This window comes from Apteryx mantelli, chromosome 1 (genome assembly GCF_036417845.1).
Source record: "Apteryx mantelli isolate bAptMan1 chromosome 1, bAptMan1.hap1, whole genome shotgun sequence".
NCBI lineage: Eukaryota > Metazoa > Chordata > Aves > Apterygiformes > Apterygidae > Apteryx > Apteryx mantelli.
Genome location: NC_089978.1, coordinates 203665415 through 203689019, shown reverse-complemented (window position 1 = coordinate 203689019; position 23605 = coordinate 203665415). Strand labels below are relative to the sequence as shown.

At 35.9% G+C, this 23605-nt stretch overlaps 1 protein-coding gene across 1 annotated transcript in view; it reads left to right on the top strand.

The window, feature by feature from the left end:
* The window catches only part of TAFA5 (TAFA chemokine like family member 5), a 435064-nt gene that overhangs the window by 241251 nt on the left and 170208 nt on the right, over positions 1–23605 (top strand). The window contains exon 3 of the mRNA XM_067289975.1: positions 2684–2833. Coding sequence (XP_067146076.1) covers positions 2684–2833 — 150 coding nt within the window. The remainder of the gene's footprint in view (positions 1–2683; positions 2834–23605) is intronic.

The following is a 23605-nucleotide window of genomic DNA, read 5'->3' as shown; positions in this document are numbered from 1 at the left end:
TCTGATTTTCCTTTCTTTTTTAATAGCTGCATGAAGTTCCTTGAAAGGCAGCGTGACAACATTATCCTTGTGTACTAATTGCTCTCAGTTAGGTATCCCAGTTTCCCAAGTTCCTCAAAAAATGAAGGCTGGCATTGTGCCTGGAAGAAATTATCATCTGTGAAAATGAACAAAAGAAACAGCTAAAACCAAACATAAACAACAAATAGCCCAGCTGGCTCAAGTTGAGCCTATGTAGAACTAAAACCGGACAGGTTCAAAAGCCGAAGGGTGATCCACAGACATGGGTATTGATAGGCACTGTTTCCATTCCTTGAAGGCTTTTGCGTTCACCAGGTATCTTGACTTAAGGGTTCAGTGTCCTTTCCCTCCAAGCATAGTCCTTAGTCCCCTTCAGCATGCTGTAAAACCTGTTCCTTTCCACGGAGATGAGGTTTTACGCAATGATCTGTGCGCTCTTCAGTCCTCGCCTGCATTGTATGATTTACTGTATCTTTTAATGAAAGTAACAATGGTATAAAACCTTCCAGAGAGTGAAGAATATGGCAGCCCATGCTTGCAGGAATGCTCACGTGTGTCATAGTTATGCTTCCACTTTTTCTTTGGTTTCCGTTCAGTTTCTATTCTCAATGCACGACCTTAATCATAATGTTCAAATACCTAAGGCGTCAAAATCTAAACACATCTCTGACTGTGTCTTTTTTACATGACCTGCTAAAACAGCTGCATTGCTTGGGAGCAGTACATCCCCTGTAACCCAGAATGAAATGTATTAGTGAGGGGGCAAAGAAGGAAGAATGCTTTTTTTCAGTTCTATATGTTTCAATGTAGACAGACTTCCCCTGCCCATATTTGGAAAATCATGTACCACCTCTTTTCTTGATAAACCTTGGCTTCATAACCCAGGGTCTCTGAGGATACAAAGAAAGAATAAGCATGTAGTAGTTGTCATCAATATGTTTGTCCTACAGTTTTTGTGTTAACAGGGTAGGTGGAAAAGAGTAGAAAGCTCATGAAACCCAAGCGGTACCTCACCTCACAAATGTAACTGCCAGGAGCTATCAACCTCTATGGTGATTTTAGCTGGTGAAAATCTTACCTATATTTAGAAATGCCTAATGTCTACTAACTCTCTATATGTCATATATTTGCATGTGTGTGTAGAATACTTTGTTTCATATTCATCTTTGTGCTGCAGTGTAGGAGTAACAGCAACATAAAATTTAGGTGGCTTAGCAGTATGCTGTTGACAGCTCACAAAATTTGGCTATTCTGACTGTTTCAAAACACAATAGGAAACATCATAAGCTGGTTCTGACAAGAATATACTGGTAAAATTGTATTCTGAATGGAAAAAAGGCAGAATACAGAAATATTATTACACTTTTAGACTTCAGCATTTTAATTTTTTTCTTTGAGTTTTGGTTTTAAAATAGATTAAAAATTTCCAGGGTTTGTCTCATTATTTTTCATTATTTCAATAGCATTAAAATAATTTACTGTGAATATTATTTAAGCTGTTTAACTTCATATATCAGCACAACATTTCATTTATTCTAATCTTTAATTTTTATAAAAAACAATATATAGTCAGTGATTGTGGACATATTTTTTCATATATTCATTTGAATTGATTGCCTATAAAGACAAAACCCAATAAAAGTGCTATCTAGTACTGTACCATAAAATAGAGAAGTGATACCGTAATACATCTGCCCAATGGGAAGTGATAGCTGGGTTTTTTTTCAGTCTTAGTTGGCATTGAAATTCAATAATGTATCTTTCTTGCTTGTAAAAGTTAATATTTTCCTATATTATTAGCATACTATTGGTAGTACAAGAAGTGCATCATTTTAAATATGTGGCTTTCACTTCAGAGTAATTTTTAAAATATTTTTTTAAAACTTCCTATTTTGTCTTTTACAGCATGATCCAATTTCAGAGTCAGGTAGTGTGGATTTTTTTAGTATTTAGAAAAAGCAACATATATTAGAGAAGTCAATAAAAGCAGAAAGTGTTACTGAGCTAACCAGGCAGTGCCATTTTACTGTCATTTGCAGCTACATTTGCAGTTAACCATGGTTACAGGGTTAATTTGCTAAAAGAAAAAAGACCAGCTCCTTCAAATATGAGTCAAGTAGAGAATGAATTATTGTTCAGTTTAGATAAGGTAAGAGCCAAAGGACTGACAATCTGGCCAGATTTGGGCATGCTCTGTTATAAAACTATCTTTCCAAAACAACGCACAGAGTAATTAAGACAATTAAATTTGTGGACATTTGGGGAAGGACTTTAGATATTTTCTGTTTTCCTATGTTGTCCATATATTTCATCATTTCTTTCCAGAAGGTGCAGAAACCCCACACCATTTAAATTTCATTGCTGTAATGGCAGGTTGTTCCTTTACCTAGCCGACATAAACGTGAATGTCACCGGTGTGACCTCAAGTCTCCAGCTTCTATGGAACAATAATCATTTTCTGACAGAACCAGTTTGCAGGGTTTTCATATATCCACCACAAAGAAAAATTGTATGTCATCTCGGTTGTATTATATCCATCAGCTGGCTTCCCATTTGTCGTGGAGTGTCTGCGGCGCCGTGGGGCCATGGCTCTATTCGGCGGTAACGGATTGCCTGGAGTGCATTCAGTGACGCTGGTACCTGTTGCTGGTTCTTTTTCCAGGTCAACTGGCTGCAGGTACATGTGAGATTGTTACTTTGGACAGAGATAGCAGTCAGCCCCGAAGGACTATAGCCCGACAAACAGCTCGCTGTGCATGTAAAAAAGGACAGATTGCCGGTACAACAAGAGCGAGGCCAGCCTGTGTTGATGGTAAGAAGTCAAGATCTATTCGATAAGTTTCTGCCGATAAAAGAGTGCTTTCAACTGGTAGAGTCTCATCAAATAATAAAGGCTCTATAGCAGAAATTTTAAGATGTCCCAGCTAGCAGTGGTAATGTGATTGAAATTCCCAGAACAGAGACTGACTAATAGTATGGATATTTCAGTAACAGTTTTTTTTAATTTGAATTTTCACTTTTGTTTTCTTATAATATGCGGTTGAATGTTAAAGGCATTGTACTGCTATATTTTGTATGTGATGATAGGATCAGCAGTGAAATAGCATTCTTTTCCCCTTTTATTCTGTATAACATTAAAAAAAAATTGCAAAAGAAAGACCTGCAAAGATTTTATGCCACTAGGAGCTAATGTGACCACTTCTGTGTGAAAGTTAATGTTGTTGAGGAAAACACTAACACTATACTTGAATGTAGTATCTGAATTTACTTTACATGCCCAGCATTTCTTCTCTCCTTAAAATGATGATTCTGTATGATTCACTGCAGATGCAGTGGTAGCATGCAGCCTGGAAAAGTGCTGACATAGAGGGAGGTATGAAAATATTTCATTTTGAAATCATTCTGTGAGACAAATGGATTCTGGTGTTACAGCTAAATAAGACTAACAATGGTGCAATCTTCAAGGCAGGTCTGCCAGTGCAAGCTTATTAGCAAGCATTCATATTATAATTAAAAGTAAAATTGGAGATATATTGAAAGTAGTTGATGCAAAACGGCATGTATTGGTCAAGGCTCTGTTAACAGCAGTAAAAAGAAGATGCTTATATATGGGAGATATAACAAATTCACCAGTTGCCTTTGAACACCGATTGGTTTGAGTTCTAAAATAAAAATATTGTGAAGAACACCCTACCATTGCTTCAGAATTTGATCTTACCCAGTGACTATCAAAGAAGACAGCTCAAAGGGGATTTCAGAGCCTACCCGCAAAACATGCACATTCTATTTTTGCGTTTTGCTTTCACTGTTTTTGGTACTCTGTAATACCGTTCATTTTTCTTAGCTATCACTATCCTAATATGAGATGATATCTAGTAATTCTCTTCTTTCCTGTTTTATTATAAGATCATAAGATTTAATTGCCTAAGAAAGGAATGATTTTAATGTGTCATTTATAATTGCAACTTTAGTAAAACTACTTGTTAGCAATTAAAAAATTCAACATATGTTTCCCATTTTAAAACAATAAAGTTATGAGGGAAATGTGAGATTTCCTTCATCTGATGGGAATGAATACATAATTTTTTTTCAGTCAGTTATGGGTCTAGGGTGAGATTCGTTTGCTGTAACTTGTGTATCCAAAATTAGTTGTCTAACCTAATCACTCCAGTTTTTCTTTATACTCAATGGAGAGCAAGAGGCACCTTCTCAGAGCAATTCATGTCATCCTAAGATCAGATGCACTACTCTCTGGTACTTACTGTTTCTCTTCCTTGCTTTAAAAGTTACCTGTGGTGACTAAATCAGATTTCAGACAGCTAAAATCTCTATGTGTCAGTAAGAAGAGATAATTTCCCCCTACCCTCCACTTGTTACATTAACTTAGTTTCCAAGTGCAGAAGCTTTGAAGTCATTTAATATTTGAAAAGAATTTTCTTTTTTTCATTTTATCTGAAACTCCTGAAAAGGGGCAATTCCAAATTCTGCTTTCAGTGTGCATGATCATCATTTTATGTAAACAGAGAACTAGATGATTGGACTAATGGTTAGGTGGTGGTGTGTAATCAGAGAGGGTTCTTTGTGTAATACTTCATATTTGAAAAATAAGTGGGAAATTCATCAGTTGAAAAATAGAGCTGCAAATTAACTTGTGTGCCCAGATATTAGCCTTCATTTTTTAAGCTTTCCTGTGTAGTCCTAATACAATCTAATACACTGTTCTTTAATATTTCATGAAATGTTTATAGTCAGGATGTTGGGTCCTTTGCTAAGAATGATAACTGCAAGATGAGTAGGACATGATACTTTTGCTTTCCTGGACACTGAAAATCAAAGCTCAAAAAGCTTAATGGTACCTAGAGCTGTCTAGCAAGTTACCAAGTTAAAAAGCACAGGCCAAATCGTTGGTCTGTAATTTTTACTTATCAAGTATATTATGAAAACATATAGAAGTTTTACATGCAAACAGACCAGCAAGTACAATATTAATTTGCCTTACAGACAATGATATAGGAAAGAATAAACAAGCACTTTCACTTGTCTCTAATCTTCTGCTGTCAAATGAAGATGGCAGATAAATTGGTCATTAACTAGCAAATAAGTATTTATCTGTGAATTGGCCAGGTTCATAATTTAAAGAATACAAACTATTGTTTTTATTCAATAAAACTCGCCTCCAGAGTTAGAAGGATCTGGATTTTTCCATACTGTTTATATTAATTTCTAGAATAGAGTGTTTCAAACATTGCTACTAAATGCATTCTTCTGTCCAGAATGTGAAATCTGCATAAATTCATGCCTCAGAAAAGCTAGTTTTGTCTCTGATGTTAAGTCAAATACTGCTGTTTTAGTAATGCAACAACTGAACTTAGATTTTTCTTACGATAAAGAAGAGTATTTTCGCCAATAGAAATCTTCCATCTAGCAAAAATTCCATTCACTCTTTCTTATATAAATCTCCTTGGCCTAATAAACAAGCAAATCCTTCTTCCAGCTTTTTTAAGTACAAACGTAAATGTATTTTTTTACCAATTTTAATTTTTTTTTTATACATAGTTGATGTTAAGAATGTAATTCAATACTATTTGAGATTTTGCTTATGCTATCAAAAAGCAGAAAATCTAATTGGAAAGATTTTTAGTGTTTTTTTGCTTTGCAAAAACTTGGTTCTTCTAATTTTATTCTTTATATGATCTTGATTTTAATGAGATATTATTTTTGAAGTAAAGGGAAGAGAATTAGACCTTAGATCTTTAATAATTAATGCAAAGTCATTGGATGTGAAGTAAGCAGGCATAGTAAGCATGACCTTCTAACCTACTAACAAGAAAACGTTAGTTAGCATTTGTGTGACAACTTTTGGCAAGTGAATATTTTGAAGCTTCAGTACCAAAACTGGCAATTTTTACAACCTAAAAATGCATCATGTTTTACCTATCTACCATTTGTTCATTGTTTCATGGTGAGAAATACCTTAGAATATATTCAGTTATGCTGTATATTTTCTGGAGCACAGAAATGTGAGTGCCAATTATTGCAGCAAAAAGAGTAAGTAATTTAAGGGCTCTTAAACCTCACAAGCATTGTCTGAGATTGCACTTGTCAACATAGCTCTTAAAAAGAAGTCCTGAGTTGATTACCAAAATCTGCTCTGATTTCCACTGCTACATCAGCTAAGGTCTTTTCATAAGAACAGAGCTTTTCTTGAAATATTTCCCTATTTGTGATTTACTGTTTTTTGTTTTCTTTAACAGTCTTTAAGTATGACAGACTGCTAATGTAGCCTGAAAAAACGGCATCAATATTCACCCTGGTTTCAAGCTTGTTTTAGTGTTGATCGTGTCATTCCTAGACCGAGAAAATCATAATGTATATTTGGTATGCTTGGTTGTGAAGTAATTTTGTACTTGTGAATGCAGGTTTTGTGGTGTTATGACAGTATTTTGCCTGCACTTAGTTGTGTTCTTACTATTTAGAACCTTCATTGCCTAGTCCCTTTTTCTGAGATCAAATTCCATAGCAATGACCTCAGGTGCACTACTTCAAAAAGATATAATATTTCAGTATAGCATCTGATTTATCACCAGAGTAATTTGCCAGTGTGTGAGCCAAGCTTCAGCGGTTTTTTAAGCTGGAACCTGTGAGAGATTGGAAGATAGCAATTACTGGCAATTTATGTCCAGTATCTTCACTAATTTGGGCCTTGTTTTAAAGCAAGTGACAAAAAGTCTTTGGTAACAGTATGGGTGTATATATGCACTCATATGAAATGTGTGGTTTGTGTTCTTTCACAGGAATTGTATCTTTCTGAACAAAAATTTGTTATGCCCAAGTGTTTCAGGCAATATAAGTACATTAACCTGAGAAGGGTGGGTTGATCTTTTAAATATCCAATGGATTCCAGTAATTCTGTCCATTATCTATTTATACCTCAAAAATAAACAGCAGTTTTCTCCACAAAACAGAATCAGTTTATGAGAGGAAAAGTGAGCATGGGAGAAGTGGCTTAATTGCCTAAGAAAATTAGAATGGCAGTGTCTCTTTGCCTGCCTGACTTCCATGATTAGAAAACTCTTGTGCTCCGGGCTTGAGTTTTGCCTACCTTGTATGTCCACAAGGCACTACGAGGAATCCCAGGACACTGATCCTGGGTTCCAAGATTCCTGAGTTTGGAATAGCCAGAGCTCAGATAACTGAATTCAAGCTTTCAGACTTTTCCATGTGAATCAAGGTCCTTTTTTTTTTTTTAATTTTTACTTCTTCTTTTAGAAGCATTCTAATACTATTATAATCTATAGAATCTTATTTGTTATAGATTGTTCATACATTATGATTAACATGCTTTTCAGTTGGCACTGACTGATTTTGTTTAACACAGAAACTCAAGATCCTCGAGGAAGCCACATTAGTTTTAATCAATAATTCCCTGCTCTTCTCATTAGCTCTAGGAGTCTATAGGGATGTGTAGGGGTCAGAATTGATCATTAATTGAATCCTGGGTCATGCACTTGAAACAAAACTCCAGCAGCTAGGGACCTAGTGAGCTTCGTCATTCTAAAATACCTTAAATATCTTATCTATGTTGCCAAAAATTAAAAAAAATGATTTTCAGAAATAGAAATTTTAGCTTTTCCATTTGGAATATTTCATATGTTTGTTGATGTGTTACTCATTTTATCCTGGCTTTATTGCAGATATTTGCAAATGTTTTCTCACTGTAAATATTATACATCCAACATTGTTGCATTTAAGATATGTCAATTTGACACAAATAGATCAGAAAGACAAAGCAGGTTGGAACTGACATTAAAAGGAGATTGAATATTACTATGTAGATGTTTTGCTGGAACGGTAGCAGTACTCTTTATAGTGTGAAAGATTTAAGAGCCGAGTGGGACTATTTGTCCCTGGACAAATGGTATTAATTACACTGTAGTGGTAGCAAAACAATTAGCTATTCTGCTAGCTAGTTATGAAGTTAAATAGGTTAGAACATGTATTTAGTTTTGCTTGCCTCATTATTCGTTTTGAGATATTGGAAAGGGTAACAATTACTTTAAACTGGAGGAAATTATGCCTGTAATGAACATTTGGGAAAATTTATCCTAAGAAAATATTCTGTTGGTTCCCTAGTGTCTGAAGGACATTATCATCCATTTTCTGCTTTTCCTTCCTTTCTTTCTTCTGGATAGGCAGACCCCTCCCAGTACTCACCAGACATTAAAATTAGTGGTACACCATCCTCAAAAAGTAAATTCTTACCACAGCTCTGGAATTTGGGTGCTAATGGGTGTTGGCAACCAGGGGCTAGTGAGGCTTTATCCTTCCTGAATAGAAATTTCACCTGAAGACATTTTTATTTACACAGAGAGCACACGTATCACAAAACACTATCAGTACTAATAATTCAGTTGTAGAATCAGAGCCAAGATTAGAACTTTCTTACATTTTTGAGGACTTTCACTAAATAGTTAAAATCATTGAGTGTCCCGTGAGTACAGAGCTCCTGTCTAGGAGATGTCTAGAACCTCTCAAAACTTAATTTGTAAGTACCCAATATTATATCTGAGTGAGAGGCCATATGGACTAGTAAAGGAATATGTATGCAATGGTTTAATACTTGCTTGGGAATATGCTGGCAGTGATCATAAGTTTGCTTTCCAACAAACAAAGCTATTTTGTTTATGATCAGACTTTTTAATTATTCCTATTTCTCTCTTAAATCAGTGGTTACATTTAATGCTGTGTATGTTAATTTTAGGATATGATAATGCACTGCAATAGTAAAATGTCTTTCAAGAAATGGAAAAAAAAAACCATAATATTTATAAGAAATAGAGGGAGATAAATTAGGTTTCCCCTCTTGACTGGGGATCCATAGCAGGAATAACTGAAGACATGACAAAAAGCACTGCTTAGAAAGGTAACAAGCAGATCTGGGAAAAGAATGATAAGTAGGAGTATTATCATAAAGAACAAATATAAAGGCTGCACTATATTTGGAAGTGTTTGGTTCCTAAACTCTAACAGCTGGCTGTGGCATAAAGATGCAGACCAAGATTTTCCAAAATGTCTGGTGATTTCCACAGCAAAATTCATTCTGCAGCAGTCAGGTTGCAGAGAGTGAGTGCTAATCAGTTTGAAAGTCAGGGCCATTATGGGTTCTCAGACCGAGTACCCCAGACCGTTCATCAGTTAAAAAAAAAAAAAGAATCCACAACCCCCCCTTATATATATAAAAAAATGAAAAGATAAAACCCAGACCTTCTTTGCTGAGATTGCTGCTTCCTAATGGCAAGTAGCTCTATGATCTCCTTCCATGATCTAAGAATATTTATGGAGAAATGTATCAGAGACTTGGAGAAATGAGGGTTAAATACTTATAAAGTGATTTAGCAGATTATTTTCTACAAGATTCTGAAGGATGGAAACATCACAGACTGAGAGGAAACAATGTGAATATGTAAGAGAGATAGATATGGGAGAAGAGTCAATACAATTAAATTGAAGATAAAATACTTGCATCTATAACAAACTGTGACAAACTTAACCAGAAATTATTTTTCACTTATAAGCACCCTCCTTTGAGGTCAAACCTGGCATCAGTTTCAGGTTAAGAGATGACTGTCTTTCTAAATGATAGTGCAGGGAAATATTTAGGAAGGCAGAATTTAATTACGTGATTTGGAAGGTGGCCAGGAACCAGGGGTTAACACTGGTACTGTTGCACAGAGTGCTGAGAGAACTTTAATTGCTTCTAATGCTTAGTGCCTTGCTTTCACATTTCATTTGAAAGACAACACCTTCAGCCTCCCCGTGTTTCATTGGATGCATTAGTTCATCAATGCCAGCAGCTTCATTTCCTTTAGTTCCTAGCTGCTTCTGAGCAGTCACCCATGTAGTCTAATCCTCTTTCATCTACGTGTGCTGATAGCAGTTTCAACACAGAAAGATGGTTGGAGGTTATGTGACATTTGATTGTGGAACAATTTTCGGAGGGAGTGGCTGGAAGCCTAATTACTACAGACATTTTAAATTGAACTGGACAAATAGTAGGAAATGTATTACGCATTAGCATAAGTGTGCACTGCATCACTGGATGGCGTTTTCTGTGTTTGATTTCTTATGGCAGAACGTTACCAACAATCGCAGTGAAATTGCTGCAGTCGGACTCATGCTACCGATCTTCAGGCGCTCGGCTGACCCGATGTTCCTCGTTCGGGAGTGCGGTCACCATAAGCTCCCCCTGCGGACAGCGAGGGGAGAGCCGCACATTAGAGGTCAAGTAGTGTCAGTGTTGGAATCACCTTGCGAAAGCTCTGCTCTTTTCCTCTCTTTGGGGATTAAAAAGAACATAGGATGACAAGCAGAGTAGGTTTTCTGCTTCAGTGTAACGCGTGTAAACACTTCAGGCTATCAGCTGCTCAGATTGCCTCCTGGAAAAGCCACTGTCTTCACTGATTAGAAGCAGTTTAAGGAAGAAACATAATGTGTTTACATTACCCCCTCTGCTTGTCATCCTAGGTTCTCTTTACCTCCAGAAGAGGGAAAAAAGAGAGGAACTTTCAAAGACATTGAGGTTTGAAGGTGAGCTTTTATAAGGGGAACATATTTTTGTAAGAGAATCTGGAGAGATGAGCCTTTGTAAAAACTCCTTAGTTGCCTACCATAAATGCTGCCAATAATTGCCCAAATTTAGGTGGGATAAAACTATAGCCGAATGACATTTGGGGCACTATGTGAAAGTAGTGTGGTGAAAGAGCCCCCCTCCCCCCTTTTTTTTCCAAAATAATCTCCTTAAGCAAAGAGAACCACTATGTTTCATAAAAGTGAATCAAGAAAGGGTGTAATATGGTTAGAAATGTCATTTTAAAGCCATATACCACTTTATTTTTAACTTATATTATATTTAATATCTATGATGGTGTCAGAAGACTCATAGAAAATGTTAAAATTGATTGCCAAATTAGTGGCAACATTAATAGCACTACTACATCCAGCACCTGGAACACAGTAGTTAATGCTAGACATTTTTGTATGCCTCTTTCAGAGTACTCTGCACTGGCCTGATTCAGAGAAAATATCCTCCTTGAAGATGAAACCTTAGAAAGCTACCTTTTTAAGGTGATGCAAAGGAGATGGGTTTCCCCTACTATTAAGGACTGACATCATGCTATAGCATGAGGAAAAGATCATTGCATTAAAGCTGTTTTCTTCATATCGTAATTAAACTTTGGGTAGGACTGTGTTTTTGGTTTGCATAATTTTTGCTTAGAACTTACCATTGTTTTATTTTGGCAATACCATAGCTTCACAGATAGCTGCAATATAGTCCTTGGCTTAAAGCAGTAATGACAAACTTGAGTCCTTGTTTGTACCTCTATACAAGGAAATAAAAATATTTAGATACTTTTTTATTAATTATCCAGACCATGGGGAGTAGGATAAGGACAAAAGCCCTCCAAAATTCTTTGCAGTCTCAAATGAGGTGAAAGTGGGAAAAAATTGCCTCCACTTGCTTCAGAATATTTCTCTGAGAGTCTTAGTCTTTTTTCTCATCATTCTCTTTAGGGGATACACAGAAGGCCTCTACCCCTGCTCATCTCTTTGAGAAAGGTCAAGGTTAAGCCCCAACTGAATGTGAAGAGGATATACCCCTAGACAAGGTGGGATTCCAGGGACTAGGTGGGAGAGAAATGAAAAGGGATGAAGGAAAGAATTGTCTCTCATTAAAGGAAGAGAGGAGATATCAGAGCTAGGTTGTGCTCAGCAGGAAAAATAAGTGGTGGTGTGAAAGTGAACATGAAAGTGAACTGGCACAACAAAAGATGAGTTACTATGAAATAGACTGTTATTTGAAGGGAGGGTGGCACATATGACGAGGAGGGAGCAGAAGTATAAATGGAAGATACAATACAGAACTCGGATAAGACAGAAGGTGATAAGAATTTTATTATACTTTCCACATGTGCATGGCATTCCCGCACAGCTCCCCACACATACCAGGGCCCTCTGTCTAATTCAGCAGCTTGTGAAGAGGAAGCCATGGACCACAGGACCAGCAGGAGGACTGCAAAGGGCTGCGGGGCAGCACATTGTCCAGATGGAAACGTGAGGTTTCAGGGAGGACATGGCGAGTATGGAGCACAGCAAAGATGGAGACTAGTGACACAGAACTACTTAATTCAGTGGTTGGAAAGAGCTGGAAGAGGTAAAAGGCAGAGAGGTTGGGGAGAGCAAGGCAGGGTTGTGTAGAATGAGTCAGCCGTTGGAGCCAGCCCAAAGACCCCCAAAAGTTCCTCACCCCAGCTAGGAGAAGATGTAGTGGTCTAGGTTATGCATCCCAGTGGGGACATAAATTCTTTTGGGGGGTGGAAAGAAATGAGTATTTTAGAGTGTTACAGAGAAAGAATGGACCCAATCTGGAGTTTGAATTTCCAACACTTGGCCAAAAAAAAAACCAAAACAAAAAAGAAAAACTATGAATTGTTTACTTGTTTTTAATAGGATATTTTGATGAACTGAATAGCACTGGTGTTACAATAATAGTCAATGAAAAAGAATCACCTGTTTTCTATCCAATTATAGGTTTTAATGCTTCTCCTTTATTCCTGCTTCACCGTTTTGATTTTAAATAATTCCCTTCACTGTCCTACATAATTGGGGGACTTAGTCCTCCTGACCTTGAGAATAATCAGCTTTTTTGTTTTATTTTTTAAATTTTAGTATTTGAGGGATATGTCATAAAAAGTAAAATGTTAAAAAAAAAATGGCTTTTTGGGGGTAACATCTTCTACATAGTGCAGCAAGCATAGTTTAAACCTCAGGCTTCAGCTTTGTATGCAGTACTGAATTTTTAATTTTGCTAAGCATAAAACATTGAGTGTTTGCTACGTATACTGACCAATCCTGACAGGCTTTTTTAAAGTAAGTAATTACACTAAGCTCAGTATTCACCCTCTTGTTTGACAACCTCAGGTTAGAATAAATTTTGACAAGCATACAGGTTTGAAAGTCTAGTCATTATATATGGATATAAAGGAGAGGGAAATGTCTACGCTGGGGTGTGGGCAAGAAAGCTGGTGCACTGAGTATAGATCCCAGTGAAGTCCAGCCTATTTTGTAGATGGGCCAGACTCAGTGTCAACTGCCCTCACACATGGATGTCCGCCGCCATGTCCTCCCTCAGTTTTGCTCTGTGGCCGTGCGGCTGATACCTGGCAGAGCCCCTCTCGAAGGGCCACCTGCCTGCTAGAAGGGCATCAGCGATGTGTGTGTGGCCAGGGTGTGAGCTACCCTTGCAAGACCCATGATGCTTCCCCCTAAGCTGCTGGAATCCAACTTTGCTGCGATGTGAAACTGGATCAGGGATACACCATGTTTTGGCTAATGCTACCAATGCTTTCTGTGTGCCTTTTATCTCAGAGGACCTCAGAAACTCCCATAGGTATCTGCTTGTCTCTTTTTAATCTGTATTTTTTGTAGTCTCTATCTCAGCAATATTTGAAGTTCAGATTTTCAAAAGCAGATGGATTGGTTAGTAAATTCAGTTTGAATATTTGGCAGCTCTCTGTTGAAGCAGTGGGCAGCAAGCAGATAAACTGCCAAAGCATACCAGCCTCACAGTTTTGGGGCAGGAGGAAATCTGGGTCTAAAATGATGGGGCAGGTCTTTACTGTTATGAAATATACTACTATATTTTTAGTGTCAGACTTCCTGAAAAGCAATTCTTAGATTCTTTATGCAAAAGAATTGTGTTTGGCAATTTTACATTTGTCAGCTTAAGTGGAGGTCTCAGTCTGTATAAACATTTTAAGTATCTGACCTTTTAAATTTTTTATTCAAATCGGAATAATTCCTTTGTACTTTCACCATCATACACTAAAAAGAGCTGTGTTGGTGTTGGCTTCCTTTACCAGTGATATGAACTGCATTATCGTACATCTGTTGGCAGCATCGATTACTGATCTAGCACATTTTGCTGTATTTGTATGGATAACTTAGAGTCCTGTTAGTTTTGAATCCCCTTGCATATTATAGAACCCATTTTATATATTTAGAAACAAAATGTGTACACTGGCTATACATGCTGCCTTCAATTCTGTATGTACTTTACACAGTATGAGTGTTTTGTGATAATTGTACAGTGTGTCTTTCAGATTTACCTCCATAATAATTTTATATATATATATATATATAAATATATATAAAATACCAAATCCTATTATATTATTGCTGTTATGTGGCATTAGTGTAAATGAATTAGGAGCTGAAAGTCCAAGACACAAAACTCTTCTGCCGACAAATAGTGCTCTGATACAAATTACTTGCCTGAACAAGAATGACTTTGCAAGTAAAAAAGTCTTTAAGGGAGAAACTGGACAGTACTGTGCAAAGTAACCTATCAGTTGTAATTGTCTTTATGCTTAACTGTTAATTATACCCATGACAGTAGCTTCCAGGACAAGCCAGAGGACTCAAGTGAGATTTAAACAGTGTAAGAGGCCATCCGTCTCTTGCAATGGCTAAACTAATTTATTATGAATTAAGTGGTGCCAGTTCTTTGTGTAGGAAATCCTAAAATGACATTGTGTCCGGTGTGCAAACAAAGATTATGGAAAAGTTTCTCTACTTGAAGTAGTTTTCTCTGCTCTTTTAGATGTTGATGAGTTTAACTGGAAAACGAACATAAGTTTAGATCCTATTACAGAATTAATAAAAAAGCCTACTCAGACAGGGAGACATGATTCCTATCTTGAGATTCTTATAATTTAAGGTTCACGTACTTTAGCCTCTTAGTCAAATTAAGAATTCTATTGAAGCTAATGAACCTATTTCCTTGAATTTAAATTTACTGGATCAGTACTCTTTTGGATAGATAGCTATAATAAAAAATAATGGAATCAATGCAGTGACATGCTTTCCGTAAGAAATGTATTTGCAGAAGAGATCTGGATTCATGTATAAAATAGTTTTAATTTTGCAGTTCTTTGTGTTAATGATTTTAATTCATTAACTTTTTATGACAGTTACTTTAAATAATTAGTGTGTTTTTTCACTTTAAAAAAACAATCTGTTGTAGACATTTGTTTGGAATTTGGAAGTTTATGTGAAAAGTATTAATATGTATGCGCACCTAAGAAAACTTGGCATCACTTCTAGATCTAATGTCCTAGATGAGCTTAGATGAAAACCAGAAACCAAAATTAGGAGTTTGTTCTTTTTACAGTGGGATTAATGAAGTTTTGTTTCCTCTAGGGATGTGACCATGATCTCTAAATCCCTGCCACAGTAATGTTAGATCCCTACACATATTTCTTACTGGTCCAACTTTAGAATAGTTTCCTTCTGAAGTCACATTTCATTTGGACACAATTATTTCTCTCTCCTTCTTAGTGTGTGTGTGTGTTCTGGAAAACACCAGAGTAAACTCACTAAATTCTCACTTGTTCTACCTTGTTTGTATAGATGGGCTTTTCATGGCTACTGATTACACACTAACCACATGGAGCAGCTTTTGGTGTACAGGTGAAACGGACTACACGAGGGAGATGTTACGACTGGCAATTTGCAATCTTTTGGCTCATGCAAAAAGAGCAAATATAAAAAATGCAAAAATAAAAATAAGCACATAAATTATTTTTATTTGTGTGCTTATTTTTACTTAATTTCTTTTTAACCTCTTTTTAAAACACAACAAATAAGACTCAAGGTAATTTTTTAAAGGTACAGTATACACAGGTGAACACTACAGGAGCAATGATAATTTCATCTTATTTTACAGTCTGGCTGTTCACAACCTTACAAAACTGCATTTTGACTTCATTTTCAACCCAAAAATTATCACTTGAACCTCTCTGCTTGAAAAAAAGTTGATCATCTTGCTTGATGCTGTAATTTGGAGTCATCCCATTGAAGTCTGGATATACAGTTTTCTCAGAGCACATCTGTAGGTCTGGCAAAGAATTGGGATGTAGCTTCTGTTATAATCTTACCTTTGCATGGGGTGTCAGGCCAGTAAGCTTTCTGATTCAGTTCTGTCTGAGAATAAGTGGTAGCTGAAAATATTTTCTTTCTGTTCTGCTGCTAAGGAAAACTTGAAGTAGTAATTTGAATTCAGTTTAAGTTTAAGAAAAAAGTTAAGGAAAAAGCATAAAGCATAAATATATTTTGAGTTTGATTTATTTGCTGTCAGGTGCAATAAGTATTTCAGAATGTTCTGAAATCTTCATATTCAGTTTTGATTGAAGAGAAAAATAATAGTTCAGCCTGTTTTTCACCTTGGGTTTGATTCTTTTCCGTAGTCTGGAATTTTTTACTTTTATTGTGCAAAGACAGTATGAGGGGATTTTGAACTCTGCGTGTGTGTGTGTGTGTGTGTGTGTGTGTGTGTGTGTTTTATTTGAGTTTTGTTGTTAAAATAATGAAGAATAGTGTTCCTAGGCCTTTGACCTCATATTATAATGAATTTTAAAGGTATGACATCCCAGGTCCTGCCAGCTTCCAGTTTCAACTACATTTTTGATTTATTTTTTTTTCAAAATTATGGAACTTTACTGAAATGTGCATTCATGAAGTATTTAAGATTTCAATCTCCAGTTATAAAGAAAACTATGCTTACAAATTATCTTTACCACAGAAAAGTTGTTGCTTTTTATTTTTATTTTTTCCATAGTATAAAATGGTCTGATTTTCCATACTTACAAACAGTTGAATAAAATATTTTAACTTAGAGGGGAAATTTCAGAAAAGTTATGTATAGCAGTGTTGTAGGCACAGGGTGTCTACTATGAGAACACATCAAGTAGATTCATGTATATGATGAGTATAAAGAAAAAAATATGGGCAAACAGAATTCAATGAAAGGAGTATGAAATTATACTGTCTAAGTAAAGTTCATCTATTAGCGTGTGTAAGAATATATTTAAATGCATTGATATTAGCGCACATTTTTATCACTGGAATGGAGACATTTGTATTTTTAATTTCTCATAGACTATACCTTTACAATGTAAAACCAAAACCACCTGAATTACCTTTTAAAACTTTATAGCAATTTCACGAAACATAATTTTGAGTTGTCTGTGAGAACGAACAAGACACTCCTTTCCAGAAATATTAAGATGTTCTTTCTCTTTCCACCTCTTTTCCCTCACCTGTCCATTTTTGAACAGTAGTGGCTTCTGTAGAATACCAAAGTATGCTTTCACAAAGCTATTTATGTCACAGATTTGTTGAGTCTACTATATAATACTATAATACTATAGTACTATTATACTGTATTATATCAGCTAGAAAATGGGCCTTGGCATTCATCAACCTGTAGCCTTGATAACCCTCTGTGTCCATAATACTTCCATTAATAGGATGTACTGTCCTCATATCAGAATTTCATTAAGCTGTAGAGACAGAGTGGCTGAATAAGTATAGATAACTAGCAGCCTATAGGAGTTCCATTAAGAACAGCCATAGACATTTTGAGAAAAATAGGCATTCTATCTTCGAATTCCTTTCCTGTTTTCTGGGAGATATTCAGTAGCTATTGAAACCAAATGGCTATAGTTTTGTATGTTTTATAAGGATTCTTCATCTACCAAAGTTTTTTAATCATTGATTCCAGTAGAGCAGTGCAGAAGTAGTCTTTTCCATTTCAGGTGTACAGTGCATAGTGACCATTTCTGGTGATCTTCAATAGTACAAATACAAATATGATCATATTGATGAGTTACAGGGCTTTTTTTAAAGTGGAGCATAGCTGCTGGATACATCTGTATTAGTGTTCCATTGATGTAACAACAAAATAATACTTCCTATATGCAGAAAAAGCTTGGACTGGAACAGTGTTCAGTTGCATTTTTGCATTAGTTTTGGTAAATGCACTTTAAGAAGAGTAATGGAGTGCTCATAATTTATTCTATCATTTTTGTTCTTCTGTCATCAAAAGTGTGCCACATCCTGTAGAGAGAAATCAGACCAGGTTCAAAGCAATGACTTTGACTTCTTAAGCAAGTTAAAATGAGTAAGGTTAGAAAAAGAGTGAGTGCACTTATAAATAAATGACTGTCAAGATTCTTATTGTTATTATTACTCATGGGTACTGTGGTGGTGCACAAGGACACACAATAATAGTCCTTTATTATGCCAGGCACTATACAAACACAAAATATTAGTTAGTCCCTGTGTGAAGAGCTTACGGTTAAATAGATGGTTAGTAAGAAGATGGGGGAAGGGTCAGAACTTACTAGACCATAGTAGCAAATAGCTTGTTACTGCCCAATTTTATTTATTTTTGTAGGGCTGTAGAAAAGGTGAGTTCTGCTGAGAGATGATAGAGCTAGACAGCAAGAATGCATGATTGGAAGAGATGCTGAAGGGAAAAGGGATGAAGGGAATACAGAGAGGGTAAGTGTGGGCATGCAGTGAACCTGAAGCTAACATATAAGAGTGGTGGACTTAAGAGCTGGTCAACACAGTACAGAGGAAGTCCTACTAACATTGAAACAACTTCTTTGCGTGTCCAAAGATCCTTTCTTTAGCTATTTATATTTTTACGTCTGATTGCTTTAGGATATTACCTTACACTGTGGGGCTATGTTTTCTTTCCTTTCTTCTTTTTCTTTCTCTCCCCTTTTTTTTTTTTTTTAGTAGTATTATTGAAAGCAGGACTACTGTATTTTTACAAGAAGAGGGAGAGTAGAAGAAGGAAGACATGGAGGGACACAGAGCATGAGGAAAGGGTGGAGACAAGGACAAGAAACTAAATCCTGTGGCCTGGTTAAGTAAAATTAGAGGTTGGCTAATGAGGTGAATCAAAAGGCAGTACAGAGGAACTGAATAATTGCAGTAGTAATAGCACAATTTCCAGGAGAGTAAAAGCTGTAATTAGCTTTGAATCCAGCTGTAGTAAAGAGAATAGGTATAGATTCACCTGTAGATAGACACAGAAGCCCATTTTGTTCTCATATTTGTTATGGATGTTAGAACCTTAGCCAGGAAGGTGAAACAGAGGAAATCAATATTGCTATACATCTCTGAAAATATCCTTCGTTTTGTCTTCCACTGATCAGCTTTTTATGTTTTTTTGATTAGAAGAATAGAATTTCTTTTTGCCCATCATGCATGCTCCAATCAGATGGACTAATTGATCTTTGAAAGAAAGACATTAGAAAACTAGTTAAGTTAGTCATTTTGGTGCAGCTCGAGAGTTTCCTTATCACTGGCTATCTTTTGTAAAAGTTACTTCTTCAACCTTAACCCCTTTTCTCACGCACCCATTAACATTCATCATCTATTCCTCATCATATAAAGGGAACCTGGAAATACCACCATTTATCTAAAAGACAAGATAAATATGCCAGCTAACCAAAGAGTTACTTGAAATCCATATTGGTGCAAGACTTGTATTTTCATTTACTTTCCCCTTGTATTCAGTTACAAAGAGTTTTCATAATTTTGGTGAGGGAGATCTTTCTTTAGCAAATACGTGTTCTGCAGAAGTTTCTTCAGCTCCCTCTTTCACCTATCTTGGGTAGATTGTTCAGACTGGAGTATCGTTCCCCTTTTTTTGCAAAGCACTTAGTCATATTGTTAAAAGTAATCTGAGTTAAAATATGAATAAATCTGTTCCTTGTTCCTTGGGCAATAGGACAAGGAGCAAAGGTATCACAAACATATAACGAAGATATAAACATATAACAAAGGTATAAAAAAAACCAGCAAATAATATTTTCTTAGAAGTTCATCTTCTCCTCCCGTTTTCTATATGCTGTATATAATTTATATTACTAACTAGTTAAATGGTTAAAAAAGAAAAAATGTGGATCAGTCCTGGGTTTCATGGGACATGGAGCTTGGATAGAGAGTTTAGGGCCACAGAGCTGAGGAGACTGAGGTATGTTTGATAGCAGGATCAGGAAAACAGAAGGTGTGACGTTAGATTTCTCATGTGGAGAGACAGCATAATTAATAGAAAGTAGTTCAGAGTTCTGCCATAATGAGAGAGGAGTAACACCTCACACCTGCTTCAGGGCAAGCACTTGCTTGCAGATAACTCTCAAATAGTAAAACAAGTGCTCAGATCCATTATAACTTATCCTTCTGCCCCTGTCATAATACTGATTAGTGATCTTGTCAGGAGTTTTTAACAAAATTCACAAAAAAAACTTGCCAGTGAGCGGTGAAGGGTGGTGCGTTCAGTAAGGGTCATAGTATAATAGCTTACATGACAAAATAAGAGCAGCTCCTGTCAGACTGAAGCTCTGCCTAGCCTGGTATCCTGTAGTGGTGGAGGGAAAGGGGCATAAGAAGGCAGCAAGCATTTAGCGGTACTTCCCTGCCCTTCCCCTATGCGCTTTTAGATTTGGTAATCTCAGGCACGTCATGGTGGAGAGATCATGTTCCATCTTTTTTTTTTTTTTAATAGTCCCTGAGGGCTTTTTCTTCTGGTTGCTGTTTGAACCCATGTACAGTTGGGCCTTCACCAGATGTTCAGCTGGTTAGTTCCACAGTTCACAGGTTTTGTTAAAGAGAATGCCCTTTCATTTAAATTGTTTATATCAGGAAATTTTGTGTGATGTCCCTAGTTCTTGTGTTGTGTGCATCTGTAAGCAATGGTTCACTTTTCTCTGGCACTCATATATAGTATCCAAGTAGATTAGTCTGTTCAATTTGTCCTCATAAAGTGTTCAATGCTTTAACTTTCTTTTTTTCTTTCTTTGCTTCTTTCTTGTCCAACTGTATCTGTTCAGTTTTAAAACTGCATAGGTAGTAGAGGTTATGTGGTGTCCCAATGTGTTTTTTTCCTATATATTGTCTGTTCTTTACCTCGAAACCTGTATCATTCTGTTTCCAATTCTGACAGCCACTGAGCACTGGGTTGATGTTTCTTCTGAAATAGTTCTAGTTTCATTTCCAGATCTCTCTCTTAAATGGTAACAGCTAATATTGAGTACACCGCTCTGTATCTGTAGTTAGAGCTGTTTTTTTCTGCGAGTTACTTTGTTTTTATTCACGTTGGATTTCATCTGCCATTTTATCATCTGGTTTCACAGCAGCATAAGATCTCATTGTAACTTTCACAATTTTCTTTTTACCCCGCAGAATAATCTAGTTTCATCAGCACATGTTCCTCATGTTTCCGGATCAATAAAGCGATAGTATCGGAACTTCCAGGTTGTTGGGCACTCCGATTTTTGTTTACCTCTATTCTGCCTTTTTGTCAGTAAACTAAATAAGCTTTACAATTTTGCAGATTTCTCAGTTTAAAAAAGCTTAAAAAAGATTTTTAGACTTCAGGTTATCCTTGTCATTTTTTCCCCCTGGTTCCTGTGTAGAGAATGGATACTACAGGTAGAGAGAATATACCTGTGATAAGTTTTTCCATTAATATACAGAGATAGTATCATCTCCCCCTGTTTGAAAGAAGGGTTTTCTGATATGGAGTTTTTTTAGAATATTGGCCTTTCAGTGCCAGAATCAGGACTTCTAACTCTTTTTCCAGACTGGTGACAGCAGTCAAATGCTTTGGAAAATTTCTCCTTCATGTAAAACGATCAGTTGAATATGTTGACCAGCATTTTTCCTGCTTGCTTTCCACAATGTGATGTGTTTGGTTTGGTTTGGTTTGGTTTGAGTAAAGAGAGCTTTAGTTGATTGCAAGCATGAAGGGAACTTTCAGTTCAATTCAGTTGTCAAGTGCTTGGAAGTATACCTCAGGATGCCTATAAGATGTAATAGTTCATTGAAAATTCACAAAAAATTGTTCTCCGTCTGGTTACAAGAATCCTTATCCATTAATAAAAATTCTACACCTGGCAATTCCATAGCAACAACACGAATCCTACTGCACAACTTTTCAAATCAGGATTGTTTCTTTTCTACTAAATCATAAAACCCTGAAATTGTAGAATTTTTGATCAGCAGAAAAATTATAAATTATCTCACAATCTATTAAGTGCCTGTGTAAAATAATTGACTCTGTAAATCTGTGCTTCTAGCCAAAATGACTTCTGACCCCAGATCTCTAATATGGCATTTTGTCATATTTCCTACAAGCTGATGAGAATAAAGAGAGTTAATTTGTCAGGTTTTTTTGTTTGTTTGTTTTCCTGAGTTTCAACAACTCTCTGGAGATCACCTGTAGTGAAAATAAATGAAGTTTTTTGATTAATAAACCATTGAAACATACTCTGCAAGAAGAGATAAAAGAATGGTTAGGTTTGGTTAAGTTTGTATTCTAAAAAAGATCTTCCTTCCCTGGACTAGGACTTTTTTATTTTTATTGTTGATTTTTTTTTGTATTTTTTTTAATCTAAATTATACTGTTTTTACATTGTAGCATTGTAAAGAGTATTATTCTAATTCTATTAGCCTAAAAAGGCAAGTTTTATGGATGCTTTGAAGATAGGCATTGCAGTTATTTCATGCTTCATTATTACTGAATTTTTTGCACTCCTTTTTTCAGATTTTTAGATGCTAAGGGTTTTGTGTTCATTACTGAATTAGTGCTACCATAACTCAGTTTGTCTCTGAAGCTTTGAAAGAGAATATAAAACTTATTACTTTTGTGGCATCATCATTTACCACTGCTGATTAACAAAGATTAATATTATTTTAAATTATAATTTAATTAGATATCAAATAATACAAACAGGAAATCAGGTCATATGTATACTATTAATATAATTGAATGTCAAACTCATTATATGGTATTATAATTTTGCCACGTTTAGGGTAACTTTGAGAAGAAATACTTGAAATAGTTGGCATTTAGAGCACATATTATGTCTCTGCCTTTAGGCATAGCCTAAGGCTCAGAGCATTTTTAGCAAGTGGAACTCTAATAGAATCTATTTTCATAAATAAAAACAGAATTTAAGTTACTCTTCCTGGGGATTAGCTATCTGGGACTATTCAGGAATGTATTTATATTAGTGTTAATTTCCTTAGCATGCTAATTTGATTTTATTTCACATTTGTATGCTCAAGTACAAACTCCTTCAGGACCATCCATACGTCAATCAGCACATGCAAATACTTTCTTTGGTTCTGTTTAAGCTACTCTTGAAAGAATTTTAGAGAAGTAGATCTATAAAGTATTTCCAAGGGATTTCATTTCTCAGCAGTTAGCTTTACGTTTGCTATACATATTAACAAAGTAACAGTCATGTATTCCTGTAAGCTTATATTAATTTTACATATGATGTTGGAAAAAATGGGTCTCAAATCGTTATGAAAATAGCTTACTTTTTGTAGCTGATAAGAAAAATTAGTCCCCTGAACCTCCTTCCAAGTATTGTGTCCTGGTAGAAATCCCTTCACAATTCCATTTTCCAGCAGTGGGGATGATTTGGACAGGACACAGTTAGGTTTCTTTCTGAACATTAATCTGGATTTCAAGTAACTCTTTGGTTAGCGGGTGTATTTCTCTTGTTTTTTAGGTAACTGGTGGCATTTCCAGCTCCCATTTATAAAACAATGAACTCCTGTTTTGGGGGGTATGCAAAGAGCTTAAGGTTGAAGAAGTAACTTTTACAAAAGATGGTAATAAGGAACAGAGATTTGGAGACAATTTTGGAGAGAAAAG